This window comes from Lonchura striata, chromosome 4 (genome assembly GCF_050655825.1).
Source record: "Lonchura striata isolate lonStrDom1 chromosome 4, ASM5065582v1, whole genome shotgun sequence".
Classification (NCBI taxonomy): Eukaryota; Metazoa; Chordata; class Aves; order Passeriformes; family Estrildidae; genus Lonchura; species Lonchura striata.
The window spans coordinates 12,086,762-12,098,956 of NC_140706.1; the positions used below are offsets into that span (position 1 = coordinate 12,086,762).

Genomic DNA, 12,195 nt, shown 5'->3' on the forward strand with positions numbered 1-12,195 from the left:
CAAAGCATATGGAATGTGTTTATTTTCAATATCTTATAGGGTACTTTTGGTTTCTTTGTTTGCCAACTAAGTCTGCTGATTTGGTCATCTTAAGACATGTTTAGTTATTATCACTGTTAGTGAAGAGATGGAAGTGTCCTTGTTTTGAGTTTATATTTTTTATTTAGAAAAATGTAAGTATTTCAATTATAGTACTTAATGAGTATAGCAAATGTTTGTAAATAATATCTACAGGATTTCCAGAAGCTGGTTGGCTGAAATATCTATATGAACTTTCTTAGCCTTTCTGATATGGCCAGAGGAAAGAGAGACCATGATGTTTGAAGATTGGTATATTAAGTCCCATTCCCATGAGTGATTATTATATCTGTAGGCTAAATTGAGTATTCATGATTATTTAAAAAACATTCCCTTTGACTGTGGCATATGCTAATACCTCATAATTTATTTGGAAAAAAAAAAATCACTGCATAGCTGTATCTCAGCAGTCATTTAAAATAAAAGAAAAAAAGGGAAATGACACAAGGTAAAGAAGGTTCATGATAAGAGATTCTCTTCAGTAAACTACAAAAAATTAATTTAGACTTCACCTCGTTTTTACCAGACTGATTTTTCTCAGCCTTCCATCACATCTTAGCCTGCTCTATGAGCCTTTTTATGGACAGTCTGGGCAGAGCTGAAAGACTGATAGGATGTGGAAATGTTCTCTTTGGGAAATCTTTGGATCCTGCCCTTCCCAGATTGTTAGGCAATCTGCTCGAGGAAACCTGTTTTGACAGTGGCTGTTATCTCTGCTCAGCAGAGTCCTGTAGGGACCGTCCCTGCCTACCTCAAAGCCAGGGTTAGGAGGATTCTCTCTGCAGCCCAGTGCCTTCCCAAAGCTTTATTGTTCTGTTTCATTGTGTTCAAAAGCTACTTAGGAACTGCACACATAGTACTGTACGTGTGTCTAAAATAAAGTTGTTTGTGTAATGAAATGCAGGTTTTCTGGTGTAAGAATTTATAACCTGAAATTTGAACTCCATCTGAAAATTAAAACAAACACAGTGGCTCAACAATTTTTTACTAGGTAAACACATGAAGATTAGTTAAATTCTGGCTGCCATCAGATCAAGAGTTGGTCTAGGTTTTCCACAGTGACTTCACTGTGTCTGAATTCTATGAAATGACGAAGGGCACTGGGAATTGTGAACCATGGCAATTATTCAAGGAGCAGGAGGTGGCCTGGTGTTTGTGTGGAGTCCTGGATAAAACTTGATTCATAAGGCTCTACGTCTGCTGAAACAGGAAGATGCATACTTTGGATGTAGCTTTTGGGTAAGAACTGTGTTGTGATCATAAGCTTCCATCAACAACTTTAAACATTTCTTTTTCCAATGTATATAGCTAATATTTTGGGGCTTCTCTGTAGTGTGAATAGTTACAAGGATGGTTTTGTTTTCTCCTTTCTGTCCTCTTACATGTAGTTGTTGTGGTTTTAGTATTTGAAGTGACATAAATAATGGCAAACTTCAGTGGAAACTAGAAGTGTAGAGGGAGGATTTGAGATAACTGGAAAACAACAAAATGTTCTACTTGAAATTGATCTATTTGTAGTAAATAGAAATGCATAAATAGACACAGGTTCTATAAAACACTAAGGTTACATTTGTGTTCATTACAAGCTGATGAATAACTATTGCTGGCTGACTTGATGTAGTTATTATATACAATTAATTACTGTGCATACAGGCTCAGGGAAGAGAAATGCACAGTCAATACTGCCAGGGACTGCTGGTAATCATGATGAGCTCATTTTGTTTTGAGGTAATGGGGGTCCTGTGGGATGAAAATGCCTATATGGGGAACTGCTTTCTGTGTAGCTGCAAAAGTGCCTGGTGTTGGGAACAAGGTCATAGTTTCAACACTCACTGCCATCAGAGGAGAAATTTGGTGTAACTCTACTTATGCATGTGTTTCTCCTCCAGCATGTAACTTCCTCTGTGTGTGTGTGTCCCCAGAGACACGGATTTCCTAATGGAACAGAGGATTCTGATGAAAGTGGATGCCCATGTCACCTCACAGTTCTCAAAGGAGAAGAAAATTTCCTTGGTGGGATTAAAACCATCTGCTTGCATCAAGGGCTGTTAGGTTTGAGATAGGATTTGATGTTAAATACGTTAGTCACTCTTAGTAATGGAGGGTTGGTATGTAGAATATACTGTCCTATATGTTAAAGATTTTTGTCCCTTCTCTTCATTTGAAAATAGGTATTTTTTTTTGTCAATACAATGAGCTGGAAAGAGGTAATTAAAAAAAATGAGTTTAATTTAAAAAAAAATTTCAGTATTTTCTGTTTATATGCAAACATTTCTTTTGACATCCTGTCAAAATTACCACAAATATGTTTGAATTATCTTTCTTAACTCTGATAGAAGTTGACTGTTCTCTGTTATTGAAGGTAACGCAGTTCTTTTTGCAGGATTGTATTTCCAGTTTCCAACTTTGATGAACTCCTATCCTTTGAGGCTAACAATTTTTTTCCCCCATATTGGCTTCAGGCTGATTTTTCACAGAAAAATCTAGTTAAGATTGCCATCTTAGTTTTGAGCTTAAGCTTCACAAGAAAATTCTTGGTATCCTTTTGCCCATTAAAAAAAGAAAGAATTCCATCAACCTCTCCTGGAGGAAGCTCAGTACTTAAATGCTTTGAAGGAGGAACTTCAAATTGACAAGGTGAATATAATCAATTTGACTATATTCAAGTGTCTTTGACTGTCCCTGTGAATACCCACTCTTCTTTGACCAATTTATAAACCTCTGGAAAATGGTTGTTTCAATAATCTTATGTAAGTTTGGTAGAAATGGGTAGATAGATTTCCCCCCCTTTTCTGTCAGTTCAGCATACAGGGAATGTATCCTGATGGAGAGCTGAATTGACCTTTGTGCAATTGCAGTTCTGGTCTGATTGGAATCAGAGATGATTTTTGGTGTTGAAGTCTTACAATTTTCTGTTCTCTTTGAATTGCATTCTCTCTGTCTGCTGGAAAGGGGCTGAGTAGAGGAAGAATCACTGTTTGATTTGACATAGAGCAGGTACTGGCCATCAAGAGTACTTTGGAAAAGGATGCTGGAGTTGAAGGAACCAGCACAGGGACTGGCACTGTGGAGCTCAGGTGTAAAGGAATCAGAGCTCTGAGTGTGTGGAGGACACTGGTAGTACTTGGTTTTCACAGTTACATGCTGAAGCTGCCTGAACAGAGACTGGGAATGAGGTGAAAACCTGGGAAGAGGCATTATGAGGCGGGGAGGAGAGACGTGGAGGTGGATGTCCTGCAAGGCCTGGACAGTAACATAGCTTACCTGAGAACTGCTGCACATCTGGTATAGAAGGCTGCCTGGCATCATTGCTGGCATGGGAGTGAAGCTGTACTCCACCAGGTGAGTTCTTGGTATGTACTTTTGGGCCAGCTCTTCATTAAAAGCACAGACTGATAAGTTTCTGGAGCAAATAGTGACCTACTCAGTTCAAGAAACAGGGAATTTTCCAGTAGACCTCATGATTGCAAAGTTACAGAAGATCTGTGAAGGTATTAAATTTCCTGTCATCTAATGGAATATGTTTCTTTTTTTTAAGAACTTGGAAATTTTTTACCTTTGAAAACCTTCTCAGAAACACTTCAGAATTGCCATATCAAGAGTGCAATTGCCTGTGGAGCCTAATTTAAATGCCTGACATGTATGCATTGTAGTATAATAATTATATTATGATGCTGGTTTAATTTTCACCCGGTTGAGCAGATGAATCAGAGCAGTGAAATGCAGAATACTGTTCTATGAGCCGTGTCTGATCTATTGCAAAAATTGGAAGACATGTTGTTAGCATTCTGGAGAGCTGGAATCTCTGTCCCTGTAGTGAGATTTCTGTGCAAGGTAAGAAGCATTGCACTTTATAATGTGCTAATGTTCCTAATGGTGTGGTTTTAGTTTTTGGGTATCTAGGTTGGGATGCTGAATTGCTGGGTAGGCACTATTGCACTCGGTCAGTGGAAATCCTGTACAAAAAGCTATAAACCATAGAAAACATAAGGGATTGGGCCACATAGTGAGGAGTATGGAGAAAACAAGTCAACTACAGGCATAACATTAAGTGAGTTATATCATTTTAGAGTGTTGAATAAAGTAAGGTTAAAATTTTGATGATCCCAGCATGCAGCAGTCATCAAATTACATACTGTAGATTTTAATTTCTGGTTATTTGCATTTGCACTGCTGGTGAATAACTTTTTAAGAATTGTGTGTATGAGGGAGAAGGAAAGACTTCACATAACTACAGAAATAAAAAATAATTTTGGATTATAATGGCTTGCTCTACAGAAATATTTAGAATGAAGAATAGTACATTAAGTACAGTATCTTCCCACTTAGTCTCTTGCTAATTAAAAAAATACTGTTTTAGCATCTTAACATTTTTTCCAATTGCCTTAGCTGCTGTATGTACAAATGCAGAAAAAAACTGTGTAAACATAGAAAATGAAAGGGACTGGAGGTTTTGGATAAATACTTACCACTTGCTATAAAAGACAAAAGTAAATGAAAAGGACATAATTTTCAGAGATTTCAAATGTAATTATGTTATGTCATAATTTTATAGGGTATTAGCCTTATAGAAGTAGTTGTGAAAAATAAAGTAAAATTCAGAAACCATATTCCACTGGTAAACTATATTTGATAAAAATAATATATAAAATAATACTTATATGTAATATTTAAAGTTTAAAAAATCAAAATTGTGAAAGTTTAGGTGTGTGACAATCTTGTGGCATTAGAATTCTAACTGACTGCAAAATCAAAGTGTTGTGAGCAATGAATCTGTGGATTTAGGTGAGAAATAAAATCTTATTTCTGGGTTTGGGAGGTTGTCATACTTCCTTTGTATTCCTAGCATTAAGTATCATTTTGCAGTAATGATGCTTAATACATCCAGCAATGCATGTGAAGGATCTGAAAACTGAGATGCAACATATCAGATTGACTAATACATTATGAAGTGGTATAAACAATTTTAACTAAATTTAGTAAATTTCTGTTGTTTTCCTATTGTGTTTTTCCAATTGGTTAATTTGAAAAATTCAGAAAGTCTCATCAAGTGTCTCTATCATTGTTACAAAGTCACAAGGTTCTACTGTAATTCTCTGCAGGTGATAATAATTAATATTTTAAAAAGCAGTAACTTTGCTCTTTTTGAAAAGAGGAGAAAATCATTAAAAAAAGAATTCTATCCTAATGGGACTCAATTTAGAACCTATTGAATGCTACAGTAAAACTTTCATTGACTTCAGGAGGAGCAGAAATCTGACTTTTCATATCAATTTTTGCTGACGAGGTGATAGCTGTTTTTCTGCAGGGATCAGTTGTAAAGTATTGCTTGAAACCACAAAGTCGTAGCTGCTGGCTTTGTTCCCCTCTTTCAGGTGGGATTTGGGGATATAGAACATAGATACCTCTCTTTTCTGAAAATCCTGAGATGTCTGCTAAATCACAGCTTTTCAAATCCTCCCAGAGGAGATTTCCTCAGGATTTTTTTTTTTTAATACATGTAGTAGATGACAAGTAATAAAACCAGAAGGGCTATTTGCTGTGTTTTTATGGTTGGGCCTGTCATTTCACATTTGCAGACCTGTCAGAGGACGGTCAGCGCCGCCGCAGCCCCAGAGGTCAGGGAAGGGCTGTTAGGAGGGGGCTGAGGCTCCGTTATGGTGATTTACGTTCCTCAAACGGGAATTCTGATTGCTGCAGCTCAGATGACTTCTAACGTGACAGGCCTGTCATGGGTTTAATTATGGGATGTGCTGATGGGGAAAGAGCTGGGGTGGCTGGAGCGTGACACGGCTCCGCAGCGCGGGCCGTGCTCGCTGGGACAAACTGTGCTGGCCCCTGGGCCCCTTGGCCACCTCTTTCTGGTGCAGTTGCTCGGCTTGTGTGAGATTTTTTTTTTCCTCAAATCAGGTCCAGTAATTCAGCTTTTAGCAAAGTAACAATAGGTCATGTATAGAAGGAAAATCTAACTGGTAGGTGGCCAGTATGGGGTAAGGTTAAAGTCTGTGTCCTTGAAATACTGAGAAATTACAGCAACAGATGTGCAGGATTTAAACTGGTTATTATTCCAGTCCTGTATATATAAATAGATAATTAAAATGTCTTAATCAGCAAAAAGTTTGATCTTCTACAAATACCTTTTGATACAGCATTTGGGTTTTGTTCACATAGGCTGTTAGATTTTTGTATTCCTCAAAGCATTTATCTTCTGAATGATGTAAATATTTTTCTAGGATCTTACCTTCTTTTATTTCTCCATCTTCTTTATTCTTTAAGATGGTTAGAACTGTTCCTGTAGCCACTTCTTTTTTCTATGTTGTCATGTAGAGTGTGTTGTATATTCTTAAATGTCTGATTCTCAACAATCAACAGTTTCTTTTCTTTATTCCAAGAGCTATGGAAGTACATTTTCAGTGGTACAGGACTTAACAGAAGATGGAAACTGCTGGCCTAAGGCTGCAGTTACTATACATTTTAACTTACTGTAAAAATATTTAAACTTTTCTTGAAGACAGGACTTCTTGGCAGGAAGATAGGAGGATTAAAAACATATATGCAGGCAGAACCCACAGAAATGCATCCAGCTGTGTGAAGTCCTGTCAGTCTTTGAATCTAGTCAGAGTTTAGTTCTTGTCAGTCAATGACAGCTGTGGCCAGGTGAGATGGGTTTTGTGCAGGTGGACCTGCAGAAATGTGAAGCAGCTGTGCTAACTCACCACCCACTCACCTCCAGCTGCTCAGTGTGATTCAAGTTCCTGAGGGAATCATGTGCAGTGAATTCTAGACTAATTGTAACTTCAATGAACACTATTCTGACATTATTTAAAATTTTCCTTTCAGCATGATGCTGTGTAAATATACTAATGTATATAGACATACCCAGTTATATTAGATTTTGTGCAAAAACTCAAGGCTGAAGTCTTCCAAGATTTCTGAATACACTGCATTTCAAGTACACTGGATGCAATTGTATGCATTCACTATCATGGTGTTCTAAATATCAGGAAAAACCTTTAGTAGATTCAAAAAAGTAACTGATTTTAAAAAGAAATAACATAGTCCTTATTTTACAGCTTTTTTTATATACGCTGTACACCTCTGCAACTGTACAATGTTTTGTTTATTTAAAGAAGTGGCATTTGCCTTCAGCTTTTCTTGGTTGTACACAGAATAAAAGAAAGTGTTTGCCTTTTATACTGGGAAGAAGAAGAAGGTGAACCCTTTATTCTTTAGGGAAAACTCTAGCTATGTCTAGCTTGAAGAGTCTTTTAGTTCTGTTTATTTGTTGTGCTCACAGTGCCTTGCCTTGGTACTGAAATGTCTGACAGAATCATCAGAGATCAGGCAGATGAAGATGTTGACAAAACCCCAGCCCTTTGTGGATGTGTACATTTCTTCCCATGTTAAAAACTGAGCAGTTCCTCTCTCAGGGTTAACAGTCTTTATTACAATATTGTAACACTGTCTGTAGGCATTACCCAAGTCTTACACTAATTTGTGACATGCTTTTTATCATTCCTTTTATACAGCATAGTAATCTTCTGAGTATATATTTAATTGTGCAGTCTTTTTTCTCCTAGTTCTGTCTCTTGTAGCTTTTGCTGCATTGAATGCAGTTTTTCTATAGGATATTCATGGGGGAAATTTAGAAAATATGCTATAACTGTAGATCAAATGTAGAGTATGAGAAGAATTCAAACATATTTTATATTTTTGATTTTGTACAATTTAGATTTCATATATATATTTAGGAAAAAACTTGTTAGTCTACCTAGGGGAGATGCATATAAAATTAAAGAGTTGGAAATATTGTACTGGCAGTAATTACAAATTGTGACTACTTTAATGTTTTTTGTTAGACAAGTTGAAAAAACAATATGAAATTATTGTAACTCACTGTTGTTGTTCAGTAACTTCCAGGAAAATAAAAAACCCGTCACGCTGTTGCCATTATGTGCTAGAGAAAATATGTATTTAGAAAATACCAGTTACTCTGATACTTCTGTATAAAGTCTTGCTGACATTTTTAGAGTATGTGCAGTGAGTGATCTTTGATAAATTAGAGACTATAGTTGGACTTTTTTGATGAAAGCTGGTGTGCAATTGATCTATTTGATCTCTAGGATTAAGTCAATACTAAGGTAGTTTAAAAATAGTTAATATTTGTAATATTTAGTATTTTTGTTTCATTATTTAATTTATAAAAGCTTCTGTTGTCAAATATTGTCACTTGTTGCTTTGATGTCACAGCATCAAGCACTCAGAGAGACACTGATGATCAAAAAAGGTGATTTCAGCAATTTAATGTGGCCTACTTCATAATGTAAACTGTGGATTTCCTCACAGTGATTCCAGCATTAAATGAATAATTTTTGACAGAACTAGAGAATAATTATCTTTTTATGAAGATAGTTTTTAGGCCCCACAGTCTTTTACTCTTTCTACTTTCAGTAAGGATTAGGGATCTTAATTTTATGAGGGGGCCTCTGTGGGGAAGAGTAGTCCTAATGTAAATTTTAGATTTTATAACTAAGGACCTTGATGAGTAAACTGTTGTTTGCTCTATTAGTAATTTGCTTGAGTAAAAATTTAAAAGATTTGGCTAATTTTCTTTCGCTACTCAAATGTAAGGACATAATTTTTGGTGTATTAAGATGCTTTTATCCTTTCTTTATATTCCATGCACATCTGGTCAGTACAGTTGCACATCCTGGATGGCTGAGCCTGATTTAACGCCTGTTGTTAACATTCAATGATCTTTTACTTGAATTACCAATTTTCATTCATAGAAGGAGAAATTGTGTTTCATAAATCAAGAATACCACAGAATTTAAAATTCTTAAAAATTCCTTCTGAAAAAGGAAGGAATTTTTAAAAATTTCCTCTGCTGTAATGCCAACTGGTGCAGTGTGTAAATAGTGATGGACAGTGCCCATATGCCACACTCTGTTTCTATTTATTGCACACCACATCCTTGTGGACAGAGCCTGCCTAATCTTCTTCATCCCATTGCTCTTTTGCTCTTTTCTTATGTGCTTGAAAAGTTAAAAATGTAACTCATACAATTGTGTTGCGGTAATGAATTTAATTTGAAATACTGTTGTAGTAAAACCTAATAAAATGGTTTTTAGTTCTGTAGGGATTGAGTTGAAATTTGGGACACATGTACAATGTAGGTTCCCAGTGAGGACTTTGGGAAAATGTCATATGATTTTTGAATATGTTTGAGGCCAATTTGTAAAATAACCTAGGCTGTAGATCATACATGTTTATTTACAAAATCTGTCAGATCTCAGTCAACAGAACAACAAATTATCATCTTCCAAAAAAAAGCCCAAACAACCCTGGTGTTTGGGATGCCTCTGCCAGGTATCTCTGATTATCAGCTGAAACCATCATATCTTTGCTAGGAAGGTCATAAAAGTCCTTTTATTGAAGGCTTTTTGCCCACAGCCTGAGTGCTTCCACAAATGAGTACTGATTTACTTATATTTTTCCTTACCAAATGCTCATTAAATCAATGAGTTATTTAATTACTTTGCACTGAAGCCCTTTGCCCTTGCCTTAAAGCAACTTACTGAGGTATAGGGTGATTCTTATATCATGGAAAATGCTTTTACCAGTCACATTTCTATTACAGAAGCTTTTCACATCTGGTTCCAATTCCATGCATTATTGTAGAAAAATTTTAGAAATACCACATGAACGAAACATCTGTCAAGATTTATCAAAGTTTGGTCTAGCTGATATTAAAGCCACAGTGGGCCAGTAGGGTGTTAAGAGAGAACTATGCTGTTTTCCTCATAGTAGCTTCTTCAATGCATTAGGTATTAATCAGACTCTTAATTTTTTTTTAAATTAACTGTTTAAAGGATGAAGAGGAAGAAGACCAGGCTTACTGTTGTGTTTCTATAACTGTTTGTTAGTTTGTGTTTAGAGCCTACAGTTCTGTAGGCTGAACTTTAGAATCTGAGAATCAAGTTTTCTTAAAGTAGTGTTGGCTGTATTTTTTCTGGCCTAATGTATCAGTGCTAACTGAATTGTGTGCTTAAATTAGCCTGTCTAAAAGAAAAAAAAATTACAATCTGACAGGGCTCATATTGCTATTTCTCAAGTGTGATAAAAGGAGAAATTATACTAACCTGTTTTTTATAGTTCAGTCTAGCTACTTTACGTTTCTACTCAGAAACCAATGAATAAATCATAAGTATTACATATGTGTTAATCTAACCACATCCTCAAGGTGTTATTTTTACAGCTGTATCTCATAATTTGAGTTCTTTCCATTTAGCTAAGTATCCAAATGCTGTCTTTTTAAATATAGTGCAGAATTTAGACTTGTGATAAGTGCATTGATACAATGCATCAAACCTATGTTTTTTCTAAAGCCCAGATTAGCTTTTAAACTAGTTTAAAATTAACTTGTACCAAGATCCCTTTAGAGAAGGCATGTCTTAAAATGTTCTGCAATGCCTAGTTAAGTTGTCAAGTTGAAGCTGAATAATTCTCTCAGAACAAGTATTAAATAAAAATGTTAAGATCTGGTTTATGTAAAGATCTCCCTTCCAAGGGTGTGGCTTCACTGAATTCTCAAGCCTTTTTTCACTGAGTTGAATCTTTAGTTGTTCAAGATTTGACCTCATAGATAGTAAGAGAAGTCTCAGTTATTCTCCACTAACTCATGGACAAATTTAGATACATAGAGCACTTGTTTTGCATTAAGGAAATGTTTGTGTTGATCATTTTTTTTTAACATGAAAAGTAAAGATTTTGGTGTTTTGGCTAGGCTTCTTTTTTATTTCAGGATTTAGATGGTGAGCTATTTATGAACTCTGAAAATGAAATCTGTGTGTGCCACATATGGTAAGTAAATTTATTGTTTTATTCAGATGATTTATCTATAAAATGTTGTTAATGTTTTGGTTGATATTTCATTTATCACAAAGGAAAGTTGTCATAAATTACATATTAAAAAAAATCACTTTCTAATTGTGTCTGTCCTCTCATAGATACTGCTGTTTCTTGGAAGCACATTTCAGGTTTTAAAGGAACAATCAGTAATTCTTCTTCATGGTGAAGATAAAATGCTCCTGTGTGTTTGAACAAAAAATTATAGGTTTTGAAACAATTATGGCAAACTAAAATTTTTTATTAATTAAAAAGAAGGAAACAATCCATTATCACAACGATGAAGTAGCCTGACAGAGAGATGCTAGAGAAATTTCTGTTTCAGTTTGGTAGCTGGTGGCATTATAGTTATAATTCTGTTAATAGTCAAAGAGAGGCTGGTAGCTATCAATAAAATCTAATTTTGTAGAAAATATTTTACTGATGTAGAAATGTTCTTTTTAATGTGTTGATTTGGTATTCCTCTGTTCAAGTGTATATGTCATTTAAATATACTTAGTAGTTCTTCATTCTGCAGGAACTCTTTGTGTAATCAAAATGAAATATTGTCATTATTGCTCTTGAAAGATGAGGATTTAGAACTAGGAAGGAGGGAAAAGGCTCTAACATTTCCTGTGGCTTCTAATATGTGCTAAACAGGTAGCATGAGAATTTGTTGATGAGTGATGCCCTATGTAACAAAGGGAGGAGATGCAGCTGATTTCAGAGGGTTGTACTGCACTCTGAATAGCTTTAGAAGATATTTCTGTGCTAGGCCCATGAATCAGTAGCCCCAGGAAGAGTTGCAGAGCTGACCAGGCTCTGTCTGTGACTCTTGCAGTGTGACACCATAAATCAGCTTTGCTGGCTGCAAGTGCTGTGCTCCTTCCACTCTGGTGGGCTGGGGAAGCTGGCACCATCAGCTGTGCTGTCAGTGAGGGGAATGATCCCACTGTGATCTTCCCTTTCCCTTTCTGTCTCAGACTGTGCACACAGCAAAGTCACCTCCTGTCCTGGCATTCTCTAAGTATTTATTAAGGACAGACGTTCATGTTGCTGGAAGTCCTGGATTTTTAAAAATTTAATTGTTGAAAAAATCCTGTTAATGTTACATCTATCTTGTGTAGTTCTGCTTCTGTTCTTCAGAGTGGTGACTGTTTCTGTGCCCTCCAGTGACTGTGGAGCTCTTGGCTATTTCTTGGCTGTTCACTTTGATTGAGCCACTGTACT

The 12,195-nt window shown here is 35.9% G+C and overlaps 1 protein-coding gene across 5 annotated transcripts in view; it reads left to right on the forward strand.

The window, feature by feature from the left end:
• The window catches only part of PPP2R2C (protein phosphatase 2 regulatory subunit Bgamma), a 191,666-nt gene that overhangs the window by 13,689 nt on the left and 165,782 nt on the right, over window positions 1-12,195 (forward strand). The window contains exon 1 of one of the 5 annotated variants that reach the window (XM_077782747.2): window positions 10,888-10,941. The exons of the other annotated variants lie outside the window; for them this stretch is intronic. Within the exon in view, the coding sequence (XP_077638873.1) occupies window positions 10,917-10,941 (25 nt within the window). The 5' untranslated portion in view covers window positions 10,888-10,916. Of the gene's footprint in view, window positions 1-10,887; window positions 10,942-12,195 lie in introns of those variants that run through there. 5 annotated transcript variants of the gene reach the window in all.